The sequence below is a fragment of the Delphinapterus leucas genome, chromosome 11, assembly GCF_059928025.1.
Source record: "Delphinapterus leucas isolate spDelLeu-1000000601 "Yukka" chromosome 11, BTC_Dleu_Yukka2, whole genome shotgun sequence".
Lineage (NCBI taxonomy): Eukaryota > Metazoa > Chordata > Mammalia > Artiodactyla > Monodontidae > Delphinapterus > Delphinapterus leucas.
In genome coordinates, this window is record NC_143139.1 from 51643842 (window position 1) to 51670612 (window position 26771).

General features: G+C 37.5%; 1 protein-coding gene across 4 annotated transcripts in view; it reads left to right on the forward strand.

The window, feature by feature from the left end:
• MSRB3 (methionine sulfoxide reductase B3) overlaps window positions 1-26771 on the forward strand; it is a 196780-nt gene that overhangs the window by 157854 nt on the left and 12155 nt on the right. For all 4 annotated transcript variants that reach the window (XM_022571612.2, XM_089920971.1, XM_089920970.1 and 1 more), the window contains one exon: window positions 21915-22012. In XM_022571612.2, the coding sequence (XP_022427320.1) occupies window positions 21915-22012 (98 nt within the window). The remainder of the gene's footprint in view (window positions 1-21914; window positions 22013-26771) is intronic.

Genomic DNA, 26771 nt, shown 5'->3' on the forward strand with positions numbered 1-26771 from the left:
TCTTGATAAGGAAAATAATGGGTCTTTGTGGAGGAAATTGTATCTTGTATATAGTATATTGTTGATAGTAGATAATTCTGTTTGTGAACACAGAGAAAGAGAGAGTGACTTAATAAGGGGAAAAAATGGCTAAATAGGAATTTGATCTAAACAGCAGAAACAAGGGGGAAAACACAACAAAAAATAAATAGTAAATGCAAAGAAAGATGAAACTAGATAGTTATGTTACTTGTTAAATCAAATATGCATAGACTGAATTCCCCCCATTAAAAGGGAATTCCCTGGCAGTCCAGTGGTTAGGACTTGGCGCTTTCATTGCTGGGCTTGGGTTCAGTCCCTGGCCTGGGAACTAAGATCCTTCAAGCCGCATGGGGCGGCCAAAAAACGAAAAGCTTGACCATAAAAAGATTGTCAAGAAGATACTAGATCAAAGCAAACAAAAAGGAAAGTAGAGATGGCCATATTACTATCAAAGTAAGAATTTAAACTAAAAATCACAAAAGGATAAAGAGGCAAATTATATGATAATAAAAGAGTATAGGGCAATCATAAACCTGTAGGTATAAAATAACATAGCTAAATATATAAACAAGAATCTTAGAAATGAAAGAAAAGAATTTAAAAATACAGAGTTATAGTGGATAACTTCACTATGTCTCTTTCAGATTGAGACATGTGAGTAGTCAAAACTAAGTAAGGAGATAGATTAACCAAATAATGTAATCAATAAACTATTTAGTAGATATGTAAAGTATCTTTTAAATTTTAAAAATCCCTCAAATAAAAAATATAATTTTGTATTTTCATGGAACATTAAATAGATCATTTACTTGACCATAAAGAAAATATTAATAAATTTTAGAAAGCAGTGACTTTTACGGCCATATGTTTAAGATAATCCAGTGAAATTAGAAATAAATATCTAACTCTATGTGATACTATGAACATTATACTTAGGGGAAAATTTATAACCTTGAATGCCTTCATTATTAAAGAAAAAAAAGATGAAAAATAAAGGAATTTTATAAAAGGAAAAATAAAAATCCTAGGAAGACAGAACAAAGATAAAAGCTGAAATTAATGCAATAGAAAAAATTAAACAATTATAGAAAAAATAAATTCAAAGTTCATTTTTTTGAAAGACAAAAAAATAAGATTAGTTTATAATCTATAATGAACCTGTTTAAGGAAAAAAAGCCCAAGCAGTAATGTTTATGAGAAAGAAAACCTTAAGTGATACTTGCCTTTCCTGATATAAGAACATGCTCTAAAGCCACCATAATAAAATTATATTTGCATATAAATAGACAAGTACATCAGTGGAACAGACTTGAGAATCTATAAATAGATATCAGTTAGACATGGTATTTCAACTTAGTCAAGAATGGACAATTTAAAAATTGTTGATGGCCCAGTTGCTCTTCTATTTGGGAGAAAATAAAATTGAAATATTATCCCATATTCTGAAAGAAATTACAGACTGATTAAGATCTAAATGCAAAACAAAAAAATAATCCTACAGGAAGTATAGGATGCCATACGTATAGTCTAGAGGCAGAGAGCTCTTGTTAACCAAGGCCAGGATCCCAGAAAGTGCAAAAGAAAGGATTAGACATATTTGACTGACAAAATCATAAACACAGTCAATACAGAAGCAATAGATATGGAAGGATAATTACGATGCAAAGGCCTGAATTAATATCCGCAATATACAAAGAACTGTTACCAATTGTGAAGAAAAACAACAGCAACAAATAACCCTATAGAAGAAAAGGGCAAAAAATATGAAGATACAAGTCCCAGAAAAGCAGATAGCCAACAAACATTAAGAGCTGTCTATCTTGCAGAGAGTCAGTGAAATACAAATTTTGCTTAAATGAGCTACTGGCAATAATTTATTGGAAATGTTTAAAAGCTGCAACACCTGTTGTTGATGGAGGTTTTGGAGAAAAGAGTATTCAACTGTCTTTATTATGGAAAGCCATCTAGAACTACCTTCTAAACACAAAAATACATTTACCCTTTGACCTAGCAGTCTTATCCCTAAGAATCTATCCCATTAGAAGAAAAAGTCTACCAGATGTAGTAGCATATGTGCAAGGTTGTTATTGTGGTATATTTCATAGAGGAAAAACAATTGGAAACGAAGTCATTCTTGTAATTTGGCAGATGGTTGCAAAGTGGAATATTATGCAGCTGCTAGAACACTTATGTTTATGTGTATGTAGATACTTATGATTTTGTAAGGCTATAAGAACATGGACAAAAATGTAGAAGAACCCTTATTAGATTGTTAATGTAGGTTTCCTTGTAGGATGAGGAAGGGGGCCAAGAAAATAGGGGAAAAAAGGTTGCACTCAAAGTATGTAGGGTATATTCACATTTATGCATTTGTATATGGTTAATAAATATGTGTATGATATATTTAAAAGTAATAGGAGCTAAGCAACAAGGCATTAAAAGAGTAATAACATTAAGATATCTTGGAGGCCAGAAACCCAGAGCAATACCTGGAACTGAGCAAAGAGTTGAGATTGAGAGGTAAAAATTATTTGTGTCGAGAGCCATTACAAATAAAAATGCACAAAAATAAAAACTATTAATTATCAGAGAGCTATTATACTGGCTCTTGATTTGCACCTCAAGTCAGAGTAGATGAATTTTTAAAATCTTTTGTATAGCACCAGACCTTGGTGAAATTTCCCAAGGGAGTTTTCTAATACGGGAAGTGTAGTTCAAATTTATTTTTACCTAGCCTTTAAGACCATGATTTTGGCGATTATTTAATAATACATGGTTTAGACTTTAATAGTACATGGTTGAGTGCTTTATGTGTATGGATGCTTACTACACCTTCTAAAATATTTTATGTTACCGAAATGGGCAAAAAATCAAAGAAATTATGTAGGTACTCTGGTATAGTGACATAAGAAATAATAAACGCTTGAGAGGTGATCTTTGTCAAAAATGTCTGAAATATATACATTGATTTATTGTGATATCGTTTTCACAATTTCTGTTAATACTTTCTTCATCTTCAATTTGGTTCACTTATTCAACAAATATTTATGTAATGCCTGCTCCGTACTAAGTAGCCAACTCTTGCACCTGCACCTTGCATCACTTACGACTGGTTTAGTGAGGTAGGACTTAAATATTACTGCACAACTGGCAGAATGATACATCACCCTATAGCTCATGCAATATACACTGTGGATGTGCTTGGATCTTTATGGAATTTTACTCATTTGTTTTTTGGTCATGATGGTCCAGTGCCAAATTAAAATATGTGTGCGGTACCATATCCTCTTCAGTCGAATTCATTTATCTGAAGTCCAGCTTTCTTCATGTGATGACATCTAACTTTTTAATGCGTTAAGCCTGTCAGTGGTCAGAATCAAAGCCACTGAAGCTTTCGAGTTGCAAGGCCACTTGTACCCATAGCTCTTGCTTGATACAGGACCTTGGCTCCATGGACTGTATTAGTTTCAGCTTTCTGAGGTACTCAAAGTGCTGTTGATATGAGGGATGTTAGGTGGGTTACCTTCATAGAGGTCCCTAGAATGTAGGTAGCAGTTTGGAGTGGGGAGAAAACTGTCAGCCAGGTGCCAAAATCTTCAGTAAACATTAGTAAGTGACCTAGAGATTCTATAACTAAATCTATAATAAAGATTTTTGTAACTGTGTATTTTAAAACCAAAGCAATATTTTTAAATTCCAGATTTCCAGAGTAACAAGAATATATATAGAAGGTTCATTCAAAGCATGCCAGGCATCCTTCTAGGAGCTTTGAATGCACTGGGAACAAAACAGTTATCTCCACCCACAGGGAGCTTACATTTTAGTTGGCAGAATACAGACAAGAAACAAACAAACCCAAAAAACATTATAAACAGTCAGTTATAGCATATTGGAGCATAATTAAATATATGAAAAGGAAGAGCTAAGTAATGGGGATTGGGTGTTGGCAAAATATTTCCTTAAAGGATTTTTTTTTTGAATTTTTGAATTGTATTTTATTATTTTATACAGCAGGTTCTTATTACTTATCTGTTTTATACATATTAGTGTATATATGTCAATCCCAATCTCCCAATTCATCACACCACCACCACCCCCATCCCTCGCCGCTTTCCCTCCTTGGTGTCCATATGTTTGTTCTCTACATCTGTGTCTCTATTTCTGCCCTGCAAGCCGGTTCCTTAAAGGATTTTTAAAAGAATGAATAGTTATCAGAGTATGCCTTGATTTGATGTAGTTTGCTTCATGTCTTTCTGATGTAGTTTATTTAAAAATTTTAATATATTAGGGAATGTACAGTGTTTGATAATTTGCTTCAATTTTGCCATGTGTCTGCTACAAAGGGAAAAACATCTTTTGTCATGTAAACAACTCTAAGTAATCATTTTGGTCTAGATTATTTGTGCTTAGTAGCTTTTTTGAGCAATCTGTTTCAAAATACTTTTTCAAGATGGGTTGTCAGAAATTTAAATTGTAGTAGGTGAACTAAGTTTTGACATGTCATAAAAAGGTGATGCAGCAAAGGATCATAGATTTATGAAAACAAGGAAATATTTTATTTCATATTGTGGTTACTAAAAGTTTATAATAGAATAAAGATCTAAAGCCTATTCAGAAGTTTAGAGAGAGTTTAGTTAGAGAAAAATATCAGGAGAAAATTTAGAAAAAAAAAAGAATTTCAAGACTTAACTCCCTCTTAGAAATAATCTTCCATTTTTATCAGGCACATATATATTTGAGAGGAAGTATTCTGAAATTTTTGATAGGTGCCCAACTAAAGACTGTGAGTGATAGTTTGACAGTCCCAAAAGATGCTATGTAGTGAATAGACCCAGTTCAGGACTGCAGTTGAATGGAACATTATGTCACTTTTAGTCTGGATTGCATGTCACTGAGAATAAAATCTGTATTTCTTTGAATTTCCCCATTCTGTATCCCTCCTGGAATTCTTAAGGTCAACTTAACCACAGTAAATAATCTTCACTCAGCAAGCAACCCAAATCACTATCTTCCTGTTCGATGTAGCCAGTAAATTCTAAGCAAACTCTAAACTCTTTGTGAGGCTTCCTAATGGATGCCTCACTGGACTGAAGAGCTTTTGGAAGCAAAATAAAATAATTATCTAAAGTTGAATGTTTTTGGATCAAGGTTACTAGGTCAACACTAAGTTTAAAACCAGTTTGAGAGACATTTTTTAACGGCACTTAGAAATTATGGCTAAAGGTCAGGCTGCTACATGTGATGTTGTTCAGATCCTTTGATGCTAAAGGTCTACAACTGACTTATGTGTAAGATATATTTTTAAAAATATTAACTGTGATTTAAAGTAGCAAGAGACTGTTCAGGCCAGGGAAAATAAAGTCCCTCTCCCCGGTTTTTTGGTTGAAGCAGTTTGAGTTCAGTAATTTTATTGAACCTGAAAAAAATTAACAGCTGCCTCCACAAAGGGAAACAGGGAAGCTTTCCTCTGTCAATTCCTGCTTAGGAGTTTATGAGATATTTTGAGACTGTAAGAAAACTGTGGATGAAATCCACACCAATTAGAGATCTTGTGTGTTTGGAACCATTTAAAAATGCTGTGCAGGGCTCAAAGGAATTAGTAAAGAAAGCCTGCTGCAGTGCAGCTACATTATTAATCTCCAAAGAGAATAGATACCAGATGTTCACACTGCCCAAAGGACACCTCAGTGTTCTTGACAGTTTTTAGTCATGTTGTCCTTTCACAAATGCAAATGCCTGAAATCCTTATGGGTGACAAGGCTATGTGGCTTCTACTTATGAAATTATTAATAATCAGTTTGAATAACTGTGCTATTTTTGATAGGCAGGAAAATAATCATATTATATTAAATCTGATATTTGTAAAAAATTGCCTAAAGCAAAATAGTAGAAATTCTTCATCTACTTTTTTTTTTTTTTTGATCAGCCTAGTGATAGGCAGGTCCACACTAAGTGATCATCTTTTAATTCAGTCCAATTTTGTTGTTAAATAATGAATTATGTTATGATATTTTCTTTATTAATTCATTCAACAAATATTTCCATGAGCTAGGTGTTGAGGATATAATAGTAAAGAAAGCAATCATGGTCACATGGAACTTAGTAAAAGAAGCAGACGTTAATCAGAAACTACCCACATAAATAAATAATCACAAACCATGATACATGCTTTGAAGAAAAAGTACTGGGTGCTGTGAACATGTTTGACAGTAGAACCTGACCTAGAATTAAAGCTCTGGATTCATTTATTCATCCATGTTTAGTGAGTACCTACTTTGGGCCAAAAAGCAGGCCAGATTGCCATGGTCATTCAAAACTTAAACTCATCACTCTCCATTTGGTAGACCAAAAGATATTAGGAACAAAACAACAACAAACAACTTAAAAGTAAACTAAAGATAAAAAAGATTCTAGGGATGGAATCTTATTTTAGTCTTCTGGTCTTTCTTCAAATATAGCTTCTATACGGTAAGCTAAGGAGCATTTGAGTAATGCTTAAGATTTTTTAGCCTGTCTAAGTATTTTTCATATCACTCATTTTATTGCAAAAACTCCATTAGAAAAGTAATAGTGTAACATTTTAAACACTTTAGAAAACAGAAAGGTGGGATCGGTAGGAGGGATCCCCCGCAGAACCCAAATATTTTAACATAAACATCATTATGCTGTCCGCTAGCCATCAACCTGGCTTACCTTCCTTCCCTGCCAGGCTTTGTAAAGAGCAAGTCTTTGTTCACTCTCTCCACTTCACATAATGCTCCTCAACCCAACAGAGTTCCGCTTCTGTCATCATCACATTGAAAAGCCTCTTCCTAAAGTTCCTCAGACCTCCTAATTGTTGAATTCAGCAATGTCTTCTCAGATTTTACTTGACTTTTTCTTTCTGTAGATTATGTCACTGCTGTCTGCCTGCCAAACTTAAAGAGTTTTCTCTCTATTATCTGACCCTGTCCTGGTTCCCTTGTCCTCTTCCTATTTCTTGGAACGCCCTCTTCTATTTTCCTTTGCCGACTCATTCTTCAGCTCACCTTTTAAATGCCCGTCTGATTCTCCACTGCCTTCTACCGATGCTCATCCATAACCTTGCTGCCTTCTGTGTTCTGCTGACTTTCACATCTGTATCTTTAGCCAGGGTCTCACTTCTGAGCCCACATAGCTCTCTGCCTCCTAGATAGTTCCACACTAGACTGATTTTGTTATTTTCCCTGAAAACACGTATGACGAGCATGATCCAGCTGGTCATACAAGCTGGACACCTTAGTCATAGTCTCACCCTGCCCTTCCCCTTTGCTCCCCCACAGGTACCACAGTCACCACAACCTGAATTATGCTCTCTTAATCTCTCTACAGTCTTTCCCCTGCTCCACAATCCCACTGCAGTCGTCTTCATTTACAACTTCGAAACTTCTGTTCCTGTACATAGGCTTCATCTGATAGACCTGCTTTCATCCGCCCTCTTATCCCTCACCCTCCAGCCTGCTTCCAGAGCCATCTTCCTAAAACACAAATCTGATCATGTTACTAGTCTGCTTAAAAGCCTTTAGGTGATTCCCCCATCATCATGCCATTCAAAATATCCGTGGCAACAGTGCCACTGCCATTTAGAGCTACTGGGTTACTTGACAACAAGATAGAAAAGCAAGGTGACTAGTAACCAAAATAAAATCAATGCTTGACTAGTACATTGTGCTTAAATTTTATTCGCATTTATTATCTTTTTTTTTTTTTTTTTGCGGTACGCGGGCCTCTCACTGTTGGGGCCTCTCCCGTTGCGGAGCACAGGCTCCGGACGCGCAGGCTCAGCGGTCATGGCTCATGGGCCCAGCCGCTCCGCGGCACGTGGGATCTTCCCGGACCAGGGCACGAACCCGTGTTCCCTGCATCGGCAGGCGGACTCTCAACCACGGCACCACTAGGGAAGCCCAGCATTTATTATCTTCATGGATTTTTAGAGTCTATAGATTTATGCTAATTTTTATGTATATTCTAAACTCCTTGCCTTAACTATCATTTTTATTTGAGGTACTGCTTATTAAAGCTGAATGAAGCACAGGGAGAATGTTTGACAAAACCAATGGTTTTATTTTTGTCATAAATAGGAAAATGTTTGATTTTAGGCAGCCTGAGGTTCTAATAATGGGACCGTTGGAGAAGGAGATATAATCCCAGCACTCTTTAGCTCTGCAGTAAACAACATATATATAGCCATAATAATATAAAGGCTGTTTACTAGTTTTCAATTCTGAGAATCAATCTCTAGAAAAGCATAGAAGACTTAATTAAGATTAGGCATTGGAATGGTGGGAAGGAGTAGGTGGAGGGAGGATCAGGGCACTAAGGAGAGTCAAAAGATATTAAGTTATAGGATAGTCATGCATTCGTTCAATCATTAGACAGTTCTTTACAACATCTCTTATGTCAAAGGCACTATTTTATTTTATTTTATTTTATTTATTTTATTTTTTTACATCTTTATTGGAGTATAACTGCTTTACAATGGTGTGTTAGTTTCTGCTTTATAAAAAAGTGAATCAGTTATACATATACATATGTTCCCATATCTCTTCCCTCTTCCGTCTCCCTCCCACCCTCCCTATCCCAGCCCTCTAAGGTGGTCACAAAGCACCGAGTTGATCTCCCTGTGCTATGCGGCCGCTTCCCACTAGCTATCTATTTTACATTTGGTAGTGTATATATGTCCATGCCACTCTCTTGCTTTGTCACAGCTTACCCTTCCCCCTCCCCATATCCTCAAGTCCATTCTCTAGTAGGTCTGTGTCTTTCTTCCTGTCTTACCCCTAGGTTCTTCATGACATTTTTTTTTCCCTTAAATTCCATATATATGTGTTAGCATACGGTATTTGTCTTTCTCTTTCTGACTTACTTCACTCTGTATGACAGACTTCATACAGGTCCATCCACCTCATTACAAATAGCTCAATTTCGTTTCTTTTTATGGCTGAGTAATATTCCACTGTATACATGTGCCACATCTTCTTTATCCATTCATCTGATGATGGCCACTTAGGTTGTCTCCATCTCCTGGCTATTGTAAATAGAGCTGCAATGAACATTTTGGTACATGACTCTTTTTGAATGATGGTTGTCTCAGGGTATATGCCCAGTAGTGGGATTGCTGGGTCATATGGTAGTTCTATTTGTAGTTTTTTAAGGAACCTCCATTCTGTTCTCCATAGAGGCTGTACCAATTCACATTCCCACCAGCAGTGCAAGAGTGTTCCCTTTTCTCCACACCCAATCCAGCATTTATTGTTTCTAGATTTTTTGTTGATGGCCATTCTGACTGGTGTGAGATGATATCTCATTGTAGTTTTGATTTGCTTTTCTCTAATGATTAATGATGTTGAGCATTCTTTCATGTGTTTGTTGGCAGTCTGTATATCTTCTTTGCAGAAATGTCTATTTCGGTCTTCTGCCCATTTTTGGATTGGGCTGTTTGTTTTTTTGTTATTGAGCTGCATGAGCTGCTTATAAATTTTGGAGATTAATCCTTTGTCAGTTGCTTCATTTGCAAATATTTCTCCCATTCTGAGGGTTGTCTTTTGGCCTTGTTTATGGTTTCCTTTGCTGTGCAAAAGCTTTGAAGTTTCATTAGGTCCCATGTGTTTAGTTTTGTTTTTATTTCCATTTCTCTAGGAGGTGGGTCAAAAAGGATCTTGCTGTGATTTATGTCATAGAGTGTTCTGCCTATGTTTTCCTCTAAGAGTTTGATAGTGTCTGGCCTTACATTTAGGTCTTCAATCCAGTTTGAGCTTATTTTTGTGTATGGTGTTAGGGAGTGATCTAATCTCATACGTTTACATGTAGCTGTCCAATTTTCCCAGCACCACTTATTGAAGAGGCTGTCCTTTCTCCACTGTCCATTCCTGCCTCCTTTATCAAAGATAAGGTGACCATATGTGCGTGGGTTTATCTCTGGGCTTTCTATCCTGTTCCATTGATCTATCTTTCTGTTATTGTGCCAGTACCATACTGTCTTGATTACTGTAGCTTTGTAGTATAGTCTGAAGTCAGGGAGCCTGATTTTTCCAGCTCCGTTTTTCGTTCTCAAGATTGCTTTGGCTATTCGGGGTCTTTTCTGTTTCCATACAAATTGTGAAATTTTTTGTTCTAGTTCTGTGAAAAATGCCAGTGGTAGTTTGATAGGGATTGCATTGAATCTGTAGATTGCTTTGGGTAGTAGAGTCATTTTCACAATGTTGATTCTTCCATTCCAAGAACATGGTATATCTCTCCATCTATTTGTATCATCTTTAATTTCTTTCATCAGTGTCTTATAATTTTCTGCATACAGGTCTTTTGTCTCCTTAGGTAGGTTTATTCCTATATATTTTCTTCTTTTTGTTGCAATGGTAAATGGGAGTGTTTTCTTGATTTCACTTTCAGATTTTTCATCATTAGTGTATAGGAATGCAAGAGATTTCTGTGCATTAATTTTGTATCCTGCTACTTTACCAAATTCATTGATTAGCTCTAGTAGTTTTCTGGTAGCATCTTTAGGATTCTCTATGTGTAGTATCATGTCATCTGCAAACAGTGACAGCTTTACTTCTTCTTTTATGATTTGGATTCCTTTTATTTCCTTTTCTTCTCTGATTGCTGTGGCTAAAACTTCCAAAACTATGTTGAATAGTAGTGGTGAGAGTGGGCAACCTTGTCTTGTTCCTGATCTTACTGGAAATGCTTTCAGTTTTTCATCATTGAGGACGATGTTGGCTGTGGGTTTGTCATATATGGCCTTTATTATGTTGAGGAAAGGTCCCTCTATGTCTACTTTCTGCAGGGTTTTTATCATAAATGGGTGTTGAATTTTTTCAAAAGCTTTCTCTGCATCTATTGAGATGATCATATGGTTTTTCTCCTTCAGTTTGTTAATATGGTGTATCACGTTGATTGATTTGCGTATATTGAAGAATCCTTGCATTCCTGGAATAAACCCCACTTGATCATGGTGTATGATCCTTTTAATGTGCTGTTGGATTCTGTTTGCTAGTATTTTGTTGAGGATTTTTGCATCTATATTCATCAGTGATATTGGCCTGTAGTTTTCTTTCTTTGTGACATCCTTGTCTGGTTTCGGTATCAGGGTGATGGTGGCCATGTAGAATGAGTTTGGGAGTGTTCCTCCCTCTGCTATATTTTGGAAGAGTTTGAGAAGGATAGGTGTTAGCTCTTCTCTAAGTGTTTGATAGAATTCGCCTGTGAAGCCATCTGGTCCTGGGCTTTTGTTTGTTGGAAGATTTTTAATGACAGTTTCAATTTCAGTGCTTGTGATTGGTCTGTTCATATTTTCTATTTCTTCCTGATTCAGTCTTGGCAGGTTGTGCATTTCTAAGAATTTGTCCATTTCTTCCAGGTTGTCCATTTTATTGGCATAGAGCTGCTTGTAGTAATCTCTCATGATCTTTTGTATTTCTGCAGTGTCAGTTGTTACTTCTCCTTTTTCATTTCTAATTCTATTGATTTGAGTCTTCCCCCTTTTTTTCTTGATGAGTCTGGCTAATGGTTTATCAATTTTGTTTATCTTCTCAAAGAACCAGCTTTTAGTTTTATTGATCTTTGCTATCGTTTCCTTCATTTGTTTTTCATTTATTTCTGATGTGATTTTTATGATTTCTTTCCTTCTGCTAACTTTGGGGTTTTTTTGTTCTTCCTTCTCTAATTGCTTTAGGTGCAAGGTAAGGTTGTTTATTCGAGATGTTTCCTGTTTCTTAACATAGGATTGTATTGCTATAAACTTCCCTCTTAGAACTGCTTTTGCTGCATCCCATAGGTTTTGGGTCATCGTGTCTCCATTGTCATTTGTTTCTAGGAATTTTGTTATTTTGTCTTTGATTTCTTCAGTGATCACTTCGTTATTCAGTAGTGTATTGTTTAGCCTCCATGTGTTTGTATTTTTTACAGATCTTTTCCTGTAATTGATATCTACAATTGTGGTCGGAAAAGATACTTGATGCAATTTCAATTTTCTTAAATTTACCCAGGCTTGATTGTGACCCAAGATATGATCTATCCTGGAGAATGTTCCATGAGCACTTGAGAAAAATGTGTATTCTGTTGTTTTTGGATGGAATGTCCTATAAATGTCAATTAAGTCCATCTTGTTTAATGTATCATTTAAAGCTTGTGTTTCCTTATTTATTTTCATTTTGGATGATCTGTCCATTGGTGAAAGTGGGGTGTTAAAGTCCCCTACTTTGAATGTGTTACTGCCGATTTCCCCTTTTATGGCTGTTAGTATTTGCCTTATGTATTGAGGTGCTCCTATGTTGGGTACATAAATATTTACAATTGTTATATCTTCTTCTTGGATCGATCCCTTGATCATTATGTAGTGTCCTTCTTTGTCTTTTCTAATAGTCTTTATTTCAAAGTCTATTTTGTCTGATATGAGAATTGCTACTCCAGCTTTCTTTTGATTTGCATTTGCATGGAATATCTTTTTCCATCCCCTTACTTTCAGTCTGTATGCGTCTCTAGGTCTGAAGTGGGTCTCTTGTAGAAAGCATATATATGGGTCTTGTTTTTGTATCCATTCAGCCAATCTGTGTCTTTTGGTGGGAGCGTTTAGTCCATTTACATTTAAGGTAATTATCGATATGCATGTTCCTATTCCCATTTTCTTAATTGTTTTGGGTTTGTTATTGTAGGTCTTTTCCTTCTCTTGTGTTTCTTGCCTAGAGAAGTTCCTTTAGCATTTGCTGTAAAGCTGGTTTGGTGGTGCTGAACTCTCTCAGCTTTTGCTTGTCTGTAAAGGTTTTAATTTCTCCATCAAATCTGAATGAGATCCTTGCTGGGTAGAGTAATCTTGGTTGCAGGTTTTTCTCCTTCATCACTTTAAATATGTCCTGCCAGTCCCTTCTGGCTTGCAGAGTTTCTGCTGAAAGATCAGCTGTTTACCTTATGGGGAATTCCCTTGTGTGTTATTTGTTGTTTTTCCCTTGCTGCTTTTAATATGTTCTCTTTGTATTTAATTTTTGACAGTTTGATTAATATGTGTCTTGGTGTGTTTCTCCTTGAATTTATCCTGTATGGGGCTCTCTGTGCTTCCTGGACTTGATTAACTATTTCCTTTCCCATATTAGGGAAGTTTTCAACTATAATCTCTTCAAATATTTCCTCAGTCCCTTTCTTTTTCTCTTCTTCTTCTGGAACCCGTATAATTCGAATGTTGGTGCGTTTAATGTTGTCCCAGAGGTCTCTGAGACTGTCCTCAGTTCTTTTCATTCTTTTTTCTTTATTCTGCTCTGCAGTAGTTATTTCCACTATTTTATCTTCCAGGTCACTTATCCGTTCTTCTGCCTCAGTTATGCTGCTATTGATCCCATCTAGAGTATTTTCAATTTCATTTATTGTGTTGTTCATCATTGTTTGTTTCATCTTTAGTTCTTCTAGGTCCTTGTTAAATGTTTCTTGTATTTTGTCTATTCTATTTCCAAGATTTTGGATCATCTTTACTATCATTATTCTGAATTCTTTTTTCAGGTAGACTGCCTATTTCCTCTTCTTTTGTTAGGTCTGGTGGGTTTTTATCTTGCTCCTTCATCTGCTGTGTGTTTTTCTGTCTTCTCATTTTGCTTATCTTACTGTGTTTGGGGTCTCCTTTTCACAGGCTGCAGGTTCGTAGTTCCCGTTGTTTTTGGTGTCTGTCCCCAGTGGCTGAGGTTGGTTCAGTGGGTTGTGTAGGCTTCCTGGTGGAGGGGACTAGTTCCTGTGTTCTGGTGGATGAGGCTGGATCTTGTCTTTCTGGTGGGCAGTTCCACGTTTGATGGTGTGTTTTGGGGTGTCTGTGGACTTATTATGATTTTTGGGCAGCCTCTCTGCTAATGGGTGGGGTTGTGTTCCTGTCTTGCTAGTTGTTTGGCATAGGGTGTCCAGCACTGTAGCTTGCTGGTCGTTGAGTGAAGCTGGGTGCTGGTGGTGAGATGGAGATCTCTGGGAGATTTTCACCATTTGATATTATGTGGAGCTGGGAGGTCTCTTGTGGACCAGTGTCCTGAAGTTGGCTTTCCCACCTCAGAGGCACAGCACTGACTCCTGGCTGCAGCACCAAGAGCCTTTCATCCACACGGCTCAGAATAAAAGGGAGAAAAAGTAAAAAGAAAGAAAGAGAGAGAGAGAGAGAAAGCAAGGAGGGAGGGAGGGAGGGAGGGAGGGAGGGAGGGAGGGAGGGAGGGAGGGAGGAAGGAAGGAAGGAAGGAAGGAAGGAGGGAAGGAAGGAAGGAAAGAAAGAAAGAGAAGATAAAATAAAATAAAGTAAGATAAAATAAAATAAAGTTATTAAAATAAAAAATAATTATTAAGAAAAAAAAATTTTTTAAAGAAAAAAAACAAAAAGAAAACGGACGGATAGAACCCTAGGACAAATGGTGGAAGCAAAGCTATATAGACAAAATCTCACACAGAAGCGTACACATGCACACTCACAAAAAGAGGAAAAGGGGAAAAAATAATAAATCTTGCTCTCAAAGTCCACCTCGTCAATTTGGGATGATTCGTTGTCTATTCAGGTGTTCCACAGATGCAGGGTACATCAAGTTGATTGTGGAGCTTTAATCCGCTGCTTCTGAGGCTTCTGGGAGATATTTCCCTTTCTCTTCTTTGTTCGCACAGCTCCCAGGGCCCAGCTTTGGATTTGGCCCCGCCTCAGTGTGTAGGTCGCCGGAGGGCGTCAGTACAGATATTTTTCACTCCACATATCTGAGATTCACTTGGTACATTAATTCATTAATGACTCCTCCTGCTGGTGTTGGGGGGTTTCCTGCAGAGACGGGGGGTGGCTGTGGCTCACGGTGGGGACAAGGACACTGGCAGCAGAAGTTCTGGGAAGTGCTCCTTGGCGTGAGCCCTCCCAGAGTCTGTTGTTAGCCCCCCGAAGGCACTATTTTAAATGATTGGCAATACAGTGATGAACAAAACAAACTCCCTGCTCTTACTGAATTTACATTCTAGTTCAAGAGGCAGATGTTACCAAGCAAGGTTTTAAAAGAATATTACTATTCAAAAATTGGAAAGGGGAAGGGAGGGGAGACAGTGTAAGTATTAATCTTCATCATTCACAAGAAAGAATCATTTTATAGTTTATAAACAGCACTATCCAATGGTGGAAATGTTTTATATCTGGGGAAAATAATGGTGGAAATATTCTACATCTGTTATCTGTGTTGTCCAATATTGTCCCTATTAACTACATGTAACTGTTGAGAACTTGGACTGTGGTGAGTGTGACTAAGACACTGAAATTTAAATTTTATTTAATTTTAATTAATTTAAATTTAAATTGTAACATGTGGCTGGTAGCTACTGTATTGGACAGCACAGATTTAAATGAAGGAATCAAGAGATAGCAGCATATGCATATTTTTTAGAAATAAATGGAAAACTATTAAAAATGGTTGTCTACAAGGTGGGGAGAATTGAAAGGGAACATTTCACTGAGTCATCTTGCACTGTTTGATTTTCTACTACATGCATGTATTTGGTTATTACTTAAACTTTTGGGTCTTTGAGGGGGAATAGAGAATCATCCTTTTAAAAATGAGATAAAAGTTATACTTGAAGTGTCAACTGAAGTGAATAACTGGGCAAGAATCAGAGCTCTAAGCTTCAAACAATTCTTGTTAGCAGGGGGTCTTCACAGAGAGTTTTATTATTTGGCTTGAGATAGCTAATAAAGTAAATATCGGTCGGTGAGGTTAACATATTCTGGCTTCAGAGAAGCTAAAAGCTACAAATTTTGATGTATGGTCCTAGAATTATAGAGCTGTGAGAATTGCTATCCACACAAAATTATAGATGTGTAAGTCTCCAGCTTGTCTCACCAAAACCATGCTCAAACATATCTCATCATTATTAAACCATCACTCAAGCCCAGGTGGCATTTGTTGTGCTCAAACTTATTTTGCATTTGAAGACAACAAAATATTTGTAATTACATTTCAATTAAATGAATTCTTGGTCATGCGTAGTTTCTGCTATGTTTTACTGATGGGTCATGTAGCCAATTTACTGGGGGTATTTTTATCTGGGGGTTGAGGGAGGGTGTAGGGGAAGGGGAAGCTGTATAGCAGTCCTTGTTAAATTAAGAGTAAAGGAATGAGGGCTACTTTTTCTAGACGTGGTACAGATGGAATTGGCTTCAACTTGTTTATAATCTGTTGTTAGTTTTAACAACTTGTTTTGAAGATTTTTGAGAGGAAGGAGGAAAAGCCTGGTATAGAGAGCTGAGAAAGTTTTTCTCAAGAGGCAGTTGGAGTGGAACATTTTAAATTTATGAACACAACACTACTTTTGGAGAGCTGTGTCACTATAAAATTCTGGGTTCAAGTAGACTCAGAGCAGCTTTATTAAGCTACATTATGAGTGAGAAGGAATAATTCCTTCTACTGCGATCTAAAAAAATCCATTCTAGTGTAGGTGGTAGCAAGCACCAAGGATCTACTATTAATCTCTTACTCTTGTGTTCAGATTTGCTTCACATTATACCAGCATATACCACATATACCAAGGTATGTCTGCAGATTAATTTGGCCTGATGGTTGGATAAAATTGAAGCAGAACTGTCGTATTCCAACTTGTCGGCATTAGGTGTAGTACCTATAGTTATTTGCTATTTAAAGATGAGAATTCTTAGAGAGGAGAACGTGTTTATTGAATATAAGATATTTTTTGAAAGATACTTTAAATTTGTTCCATATCATTTTTAGAGGGTAAGTCCAAAGGGCAAAAATTAGAGGGGGACAGATTTCTAACAATTTGAACTCTTCAAAAATGGAATAGCCTTCTTGTGAATTAGTGAGTTTACTTCTGTTTGGACATATTCAAGCAGATCACAGATGATTTTGTGCCAGAGATGTTGAAGGGGGACTTTACATCAGGCCAGATGATTTCTACCTTCCCTTCCAACTCCTAGGATCCTTAAGATTCTCTAATTTTAGGTTCATGAGCTCAGTAAGAGTTATAATCATTATAACACTTCCAGACGATACTGGAAGCCTATTTCTCCATTGTCAAGCATTCAAATACATTTGGTGGTTTAATACAATGTATACAAAAACTGGTCTGAGTAAATAAAATCTCACACAATTATATTTTTTTCAAATTTAAGAGTTGTTAAAAGTTTAGTTCAGATCATATTTCTGCATATATATATGCGATGACTAATCCCAGCCTAAGAGCTAAAAATACAAAACTCTTATCGAAATCAGGTGTGCAATAAACAAATAAACTCATTCATTGCTTACCTGAAAGTCAAGGAAATGTGGCAAAGAAAACTATATATAACAAGCCAATATTACAGTCTATCTACACAATAACTCATCTACTCCTTCCATCTTTATAAGGTGAAAAAATGAGTTTAAAATTTAAAGCAGAGACAAGATGTATTAACCTGTAAAAATGGTTCTTCAACTGTGTGCCTTTAAATTAATAGAAAAAAGAGAAACTCAGTATTAAAATAGATAAAGTATATATCACTATGTTTATGTAGTAGTTGTAGCCAAGGTCCCTAAACAGAATATTGTCCAGTGGTGCCAAGGGGGTCGTAATAGTATCAAGAAGTATTAGATTCAGATTTCAAGTTCTGGTTGAAAAAAAGATAATATTTTATTTGTTTTTAAACTAAGCTAAGGTCTTAAACTAAGCTCTTAAAATCAGAAATATTCTTTAACAGCCACCCTCCAGAGTTGAGGGGAGTTTTTGGAAAAAGGAGACAAAAAAGCATTGAGAAAGATAACATTTTCTAGAGAACTCTGCTAATATTAGAATTAAATGTTTTAATTAGATAGTAATTTACTTGCTTTCTTGTACGTTGTGTCATCTTCTCTAGTTTGTGTTGTTATAGTTCTGCATGTGAAATAACAAAAACATAGAATATAAGATATTCTTGATAATAATAGACTAAAATCTAAAAGGTACAGTTTATGTTCTTGGAAATAAAATGATAATCAGCCCATATCCAGCCTCTTCAAATAGAAGCAAAGGGATGTACTGGGGGTAGGGTGAGTCAACGCTGTTTATACAGGTTTTCACATGACTTTTCTTTTAAAAAGTGTATGGAATACATCCAAAACAAATACTGTTTTGTTAGATGAGAAGACCAAAAGGGAAATCCTAGAGAAAGGAGGATGGATGATCTTTCTTTAATGTCAAAACTGACAAAAACACATCCCCTCCCCCGCACTTTGCTCAAGATAATTTTCTCAACAAGACCCAGATTGCTTCAAGTCTTTGCCTATCACCCTTTGAAGCACTTTCCTTATTATTAGGAGTGGGGGCAGGGTTTCCTTTGAGGATTTTTACAGCAGTGAAGAGTTCCTCCTTTAAATACTTTCACATGATGAGGGAATTCCGCTCTCAAAGTGCTGTCATCACTGTGGCTTCTCTGTCATAAGACAATTTATTCTTGGGTAAAGGTCCTTCTTAGTTTGTCAATAGGACTTACCTTTCTGTTGGATTCTCTTTCTATAGAGCTTCTCTTTTTCTGAGAGATGTAGCAAAAGAACTCAACATTCTCCTTTGTTAACCTTATTGATGAAATTGACCGTGATTCTCTTTTGAAATGTGTTCCATACAGGAGGTTACAGACTTCAACATGGCTCTCCTTGTCAATCTGCCACCAATTAAGATGTGGGTGACATATCCAATATTCCATCTTGAAAACTGTATTCCTTCTACAGTGCAAAGGGACACTGTGAATTTTGGGATGTTTGGTGTCTCTTCCAGTGCTTTTTTTTTTTTTTTTTTTTTTTTGGCGATACGCGGGCCTCTCTCTGTTGCGGCCTCTCCCGTTGCGGAGCACAGGCTCCGGACGCGCAGGCTCAGCGGCCATGGCTTACGGGCCCAGCCGCTCCGCAACATGTGGGATCTTCCCGGACCGGGGCACGAACCCGTGTCCCCTGCATCGGCAGGCGGACTCTCAACCACTGTGCCACCAAGCAAGCCCTCTTCTAGTGTTTAAATAGCACCATGGTAAACAACAAACTATTCAAGTGTCAAAACAGTTTTCTCAGAAACATTGAAATCTTTTGAGAACCTTTACTCCATGTCATCCCACATCACCCTGCTCAACTCTTGAATGTGGTCTCCTGGAAAATTTTATAAATATTTAATTCATGGATGCAAAATGTATAGCTGTCTGGTTTCATAGCTTATTTGAAAGCAGTTCCTTTCCCTCCCCAAAATCTTTAGTAGGCAGTGATTCACAATTATTAGGAAAGAATTAGAATTAAGAAACCCCAAATAGAATTGACAGTTTTCTCAATATTATTGCCTAAGGGTGTGCTTCTAAGTCTTCCTGGCTGTTTTAGATAAATGAATAAAAAACTTATCTATATCCCAAGCTACATTACATGATTTATATCATTACCCTTGGACTTTCCTTTGAACAGTTTGGTCTTTAGAAAGTGAGAGAATAGGTATTGTGGGGTACATTCATTATCCGTTTCCACCTAGAAGCTCTTAAGTGCAACAGTGTATCTATCAACTAATCCAGACTGGCCGTAAACATATTTCTTAAAACCTTCAGCTTCCTTCCTGCCAGAGTGTTCAAATGATTGACCTCTCAGCCTTTCACTGAGGAAAAAAGTGGAACATAAGAAGAGAGCCCTAGACTAAATCAGAATACTCAGATTCTATTTTTGGCTCTGCCACTTCCTGCCTGAGTAACATTGGCAAGTAACTTGTCCTTCTGCTCCCCCATCCCTCTCCCCCAAAAACCCGGTAAAGTGAGTGACCTAGATGATCATCAATGTGTTTTTACTACCTCAAGTAAATAATAAGGTTATTTCACCTACATAGTGAGGCTTAATTATAGTAAATGAGCCAAAACGGAAAGTCCAGTGAGAAAGTAGCATTGATATTCCTTAATCTGGTCTTGTAAAGAAGGAGTATGATTATATTCTTTCCTTCTTCTATGGGACTCTGTGGTGTACTGTAATTATTCATCCCACTTTCTTATTTAAAGTTAGTGGAAAATCCGTTTAATAAACATTTCAGCTGTGCCTTTGTGCTGTACACCATGGTAGGCTGTGAGTATACTCAGGTCAGCGCTTTCAAAATGCTCACCAGCTAAGCAGGGAGAAAGCATGAAAACAAATCACAAATCTAGTGTGATGAATAGAACAAGATAAGTATACCTAAGATGCAGAGGTAGCATGGGAAATACATATATATTTCTCCGTACCTATTTTAAATTCTAGAAATAGGAAAATGTGGATGTGGTGGAGGGAGGGAGGTAGCTTTAGGGTAAACTTAAAATAAAAACAAAAACTCCTAACTCTTTACCTGTTTACTACTGAATCAAATATGTCCCGTCATAATATTAGTTGCTATAAACTGTAATCAAATGAGTTAAGACATGGGAGCTTTAAAAAACAAAAACAGAAACAGAATGTTCTCTTTCTTTTCATAGATAAATTATTTTTCAATGTCTTGAAGCATCACCACTAAATTTCTCTTTATCAATGGGTACTTCTGTCATTGAACAAAGAAGAGCACCTAAATGTATCAAGTAATCATTAAAAACCAAATACTATAAGCCAGACTATATTCAGATTCTCTTTGGAATTTAGAAAATGGGGAGAAACAAGTTTTCTTAAGGATACTGATGTTTCTTAGCATAATTAAGTTTTGTGGAATATTATCTTATATAGACAGAGTTAAGGTTTTCCTGGTGATCTGTAGCAATCTCGAAGTCAAATCAAAGAATTGGAAAGTGTTTAAACTCTGGGTGTTAAATCTAGCACTACCAAAGCTATGTTGTTGCATAAGGGGGGGAAGGGGAGCTTGGGGGAGTTTAGTGTAAAAACTTGCCTGAGCTAATTTGTTTTGTTTGAAACTGGAAATCATATTGTGGAAATTTGCATTCTGTTTTCTTTCAAAAGGTGTATTAACACAAGGCACTCAGTTTTTAAAGGGCTTCCTCCTTTCTATAGGAAAAATTTGGCTTCTGAAAAAGGAAAAAAATTGCACAAGCAATTCAGCAACATTGCACCTCTTTCATCATTTTGAGGATACAGGCTTCAACTCAGTAACTCCAGACATATTTTCTGGAAACATGTAAAAACATGCCCATAAGTACTGAACATAAAACCTGACTGTATACCCATAAACATGTGTACAGTCTTATGGTCTACTTACCACTGGGTTTCTTAAAGCCATGTGCATATTTTAAAAATCCCTAGACTAAATGAAAATTGGAACAAGATGCTATTTGAGAGAAGGCGCTACCCAGAGATGCCTGAGGAACACTGCTCTGTGACTCTCCTATGAAGTAAGCAAGCCTCTTGCCCATCAATAGATAGAACCTATGCTTTCCAGATAACCCCTATCCTGAGAAATTAGATTAAGATGGAAAAAACAGAATTAAAAAAAATATATTTTAACCATCCAAACTGAGTACTAAAAAAACATGGTTCCTAAAGAAGCATGGAATAGTTGAAAAATTAACAGCCAGACCAGTTGGATTGTGTTTTGGAAAACATCACACTGTAAAACTCACAGTGCTTCAGGACCGTGCCCAGTGACTCTGAAGATAAGAGAGAGAAGAGGAAATGGTGATAGAGAGCTTTATAAGTTCAGGGATGCGCTAAAGAAACTACTGGAAGGTCTAAGAGAGTCTCATGAAACATAAAATCCCAATACAACTGTAATCTGAATGTGAGGAAAAGGTTATTCTTAAAAAAAAATAGTTGCATTCTTGCAAAATATATTAACCTTGAGTCTTCGACCTTTTTTTTTTCAGGTTGAAAAAGTTAAGCATGATTCATATACTAAAGATTTCCATTCTGTGCTTAGTATTTCTTTTAAAATTGCATTCTAACCCAAGGATGTGTCTCTCTCTCCTCTTGGTTCTTGTGCTTGCTCTGTCCCAGGTTGGCCTTCATTCCACGATGTGATCAGTTCTGATGCAGTCACATTCACAGATGACTTTTCCTATGGGATGCACAGGGTGGAAACCAGCTGCTCTCAGGTCAGTTAATCCCACCTGAAAATCCAAAATGATGCTCACTCTGCATTGCAAGTACTTTCAAGACTCCTGGTTGTACTAGATATAGCAACTAAGGCCAAGTGCCCCATCACAAAAGGGACAAACACAATGAAGTCTCTATCAAGTCCTAATGACATCTCAGTCTTGAGGAGTTTAGCAAGTCCACTTAAATGTCAGTCATTGGCTTCAACACTATTAAACAAAATCATTGGGAGGAAAAATCATCTTCAATTGACTTAATACAGTGGGGAATGGGTCATTCTTAGGGCATGTGAAGATTTCATCACATGGCCTCACATAATCTGTTCACATAATCCCCCTTTCCCTGCAGTTCTGTGCACTCATTGTTCAGTTATAATACCTCTAATGGTAATGATCCCAACATGGTCAACAAAGACCCCAGAAACAGCTCTCCTTGGGTGGATGTGAGGAGGGAGGTTGGAGAGCGGCAGAAGGAAGAGGAAGTTCAGTGGTGGGCTGTATGGGAGCAGAGAGGGTATGTGTGATAAGGTAATTCCTTCTCTACTTCTCCTAGGAATAGGCCTATCCTCATTTCCAAGGATGTTCTAGTTAGTTCCTTCCACCCTGCTCTGACTGAACTAGTGCTGGATCTAAGGGAGAAAATGAACGTGTGTTGAGCAGAAGGCAAAAATATAGTTAATCTGTCATCCCAATCAAGAAATTTGAACTTTTGGGGGTTTTGTGCTTAAGCCCAGAGACATAGCCAGAACCTTCTAGTTCTAGAGCAACTGCACATTAGATAGTCTCTTCTAGTTCTCTAGAACTAGGGCAACTGCACATTTTATTCTAGAGTAGGTAGTCCTGCCCTAATTTGCTTTAAATAAGTGAAATATAAAGTCTGAGTATTGTGGCACTGGAACTCATTGATACTACAGAGTGTTTTGTTGGGGGCTGTCTCTTGTACAGTACATATCAGAGGTAGAGGGGGCACAATCAGGCAGCTGTGATAGCAAAGGGATTGCCACGTGGGCCTCCCTCAGCCTTCTTCCACCTGACCGTTAACCCCCTTCGTCAGGCACATGAGTTTTAGGGAGTAGGTAGCATATTTACTACCAAGTAGGGAAGGAGATTGGTTTGAACCTAACCACCTGATGAATTCCTGTTTTATTTTTTTAAAATAAGGCTGGCAAGTTAACTGTCTTCTAAGTATGAGGACCACTCTCTCCCTTGAAAAGCAGGCTTTATATTTTATCCAAGTCACATTTTCAGTTCACTCTTGTTTCTCAGATCTGAGTCTGAGCAAGATGGTGGTACTTTTTGATCCTGGGTCTCACCCCCAGAGATTCTAATTTAATTGGTTTGGGTGAGGCCTGAACGTCAACATTCTTAACAACTCCCCTGGTAAATGTTCACAATAACCTTATGACTAGATAATGTTATTCTCTCTCATTTTACACTTGAGAAAACGGAGGCACAAGGAGTGCAATTACACTTGTGTAGATATTCATAGATTGAACTGAGACTTGAATTTGGGCAGTTAGCTCCAGAGCTCTTTACAGTGCTCAGTTGGATAAATAAGTAGATAGAGGAGAGGTAGGTAGGTAGGTAGGTAGATAGATAGATAGATAGATAGATACATGTACCACAAAGAGTCATATTGAAATAAGAAAAAAAAAAAAACCCCAAATCCTCTGATCCCTCAGCAGTTAAATTCAATTCAGTTTTAGATTCAACTGAATTTTTATTGATTTTTGTTATAACTGCCACAGAAGCAAATTGTGAATATCTACCCAGGAATCTAAAATACTTGACAAAAGGGACTTCCCTGGTGGCGCAGTGGTTGAGAGTCCGCCTGCCGATGCAGGGGACATGGGTTTGTGCCCCGGTCCGGGAAGATCCCACATGCTGCGGAGCGGCTGGGCCCGTGAGCTATGGCCGCTGAGCCTGCGCGTCCGGAGCCTGTGCTCCGCAACGGGAGAGGCCACAACAGTGAGAGGCCTGCGTACCGCAAAAAAAAAAAAAAAAAAAAAAAAAAAAAATAGTATTAAAATACTTGACAAAAAAGTGAGGTTGGATGGTACACAGTAATTTGTAACTTAGGTACATAGTACTTAGTAAACCTCTCTTAAGGCTAATGGTTGTTTTTTTCTTTCTTTGTTTAACCTGCCTTAAAGGCTGTTATATGACTGCTACTTTCCTCTTCACTCAGAACCCACTTTCAAACATTGAGTTCTATGAAAATCAGATAAAAAAGGGACAGAAAAGGTGGGGCATAAGACAATACCTTTCATTCAGGCCCTACTCTGATGTCTTTGCGACTAATTCTTATAATTCACAGTTAGAATATACTTCCTCCTTTCTCTGTGCCAGCCACTGAGGTAACACCAGTGGGAGTCAAGACAAGACCATTAGGAAGACCAGAGGACTTCAGTGGTCACAGAGACTACAGTGACCAGAGGAATGAAACCCACAGACTGTGCCCAAATTAGGCAACACTCATAACAGATACCAAGCTAACCCAAGCATAGCTCTCAGCCCTTTGGTTAAAGGCCTAGGTGACTGTTACTATTCTTTGGTCCTTTCCTAACAGTTGCGTGAAGAACTAACACTGACTGACCTACTCCATTTCAGCTTCTTTTTCCACCACTTTTATTTCTCACATTAGAAAGTGACCCTTTCTTAAATAAAACTCTTAAATTTAAAGAGAAGAGGGAGGGATATTTGTTCCATTTCTTTCTTAAATTTAAAGAGAAGAGAGAGGGAAATTTGTTCCATGAACGCATGTATAAACAGGCATGCTTTGAGAAGTAAGTACCACGTAGAAAATAATTGGGTTCCAGCCCCAAAGAATATGTTTGCTGGACTCTTTCCTGTGTGGACAGAGTGGACATGTCTGCCCCACAGTGCACTAAGAGCTCACTAAGCTAAAGTGTTCTGGGTGTCTTTCCTTTCAGTTTCTTTGTCTTCTAATTTGTGTTTGACACAGACATTTATTTTCCTCTTGTATTATATTTTTCTTTAGTTTTCTCTTGTCCATTTTCTCATTCATCCTTTTTATCTTGACCCGAGGGAAAAAAACTGATTTAATGGTTTCCATACTAGAGTAACCACTTGTATCTTATTTCCTAGTTTCTCACCCTTAACACTGTTTTTCATTATCAGTTTATCTTCTTTTACCTTCTATTCTTTCAGTTTAGGAAGTCTCTTCTCCTACATGCAACTTCTCCCATCTTTTTTTTTTTTTTCTTTTAAACTTTTGGATGGTGACATGGTATGGCAAAATTGTCTGGTTTGCTTCTCCTCTTTCTAAAATTCTTGTTGTATTTTGAATTCACATGGTTTGTCCTTTTTCTGGACTGCATTGCATGAAAGGGGTTTGTGTTATAAAGAATCTATTAGATGTTTTCAGTATCTTAGAGACATTCTCAGTTGGACATGGTATGTGGAATGCTTCTTTCTTATGGTAAAGATGGAGCATCTAAACACGTAGACCCTTTTACTGCCAACTTACACAAATAAACTGAGCTTCTGTGGATGGAACCAGTAGACTCAACCTGCTTGCCTGGCAATATGGCGATATTTTTTTTTTTTGGTGTATGGGTCTCTAATTCTTGCCTTACTACTTAGGATTTCTCTCCTTCTCCTCCTCCCCTGCCCCTTCTTCTTCATTGTGATATGGATGACACCATGAAGTGAATTAGGCCTCATATTTGGGTAAGAATTCTAAACACATTGGGAGCTGTACCTACCACCTCATTATACTACACTGTAGTTTTTCCATGTGTCCAGTGACTTCTTTTTTTTTTTTAATTTTTTTAATTTATCTTTGGCTGCGTTGGGTCTTCGTTGCTGCGCATGGGCTTTCTCTAGTTGCGGGAATGAGGGCTACTCTTCGTTGTGGTGCGCAGGCTTCTCATTGCAGTGGCTCTCCACTTTGGTGGGCATATGTATCTTCCCCCTGGCTGTAGCAATTTCCTAACAATTTTCAGTTATAAAGAATTTTTCTTAATTTCGTTTAATTCACATTTTTAGTTAGCAATAAAATATATTGCTTCTATTCCACTTTCACTGACTACTATGAGTAATTGCTTGACAGCTTCTTCCTAATCCTCCAACCCCAGCCTGTTAGGCAACACTGTCAGGAATTTAAATTCAGTGCAAAGAGGTAAGATTTGCATGGTTGAAGCTGTAGTTCAGTGAAGTAAGTCTCTCCTGGAAATACTTGGGGAATTCTTCCTTCTTTAGATCAAAATTCTACGTCTGCAGCAAATGGGAGACCAATAAATCACTTAACTTTTTGTAATAATCTTTGAGGAAGAACCCTGAGTTTACCCAAGTTGGACTCTATTTATGACTGCAGCTATTACTGCTTGAATCTATGGTAGAGTCCCTTAAGTTTGTTTTAGATCCTTATTAATTTGTTCTAAGTTAGCCAAATCAACAGAAAGGTAAATATCCACCAATACAAAGCATTTTTCAAGAGATAAGCAGTTTTTGGGCTTCCCTGGTGGCGGAGTGGTTAAGAATTCGCCTGCCAGTGCAGCGGACACTGGTTTGAGCCCTGGTCCAGGAAGATCCTACATGCCGCGGAGCAACTAAGCCCGTGCGCCACAACTACTGAGCCTGCGCTCTAGAGCCCATGAGAGCCCGTGTGCCACAACTACTGAGCCCGTGTGCCACGACTACTGAAGGTTGCACGCCTAGAGCCCGTGCTCCACAACAAGAGAAGCCACTGAATAAGAAGCCTGCTCACTGCAACGAAGAGTAGCCCCTGCTCACC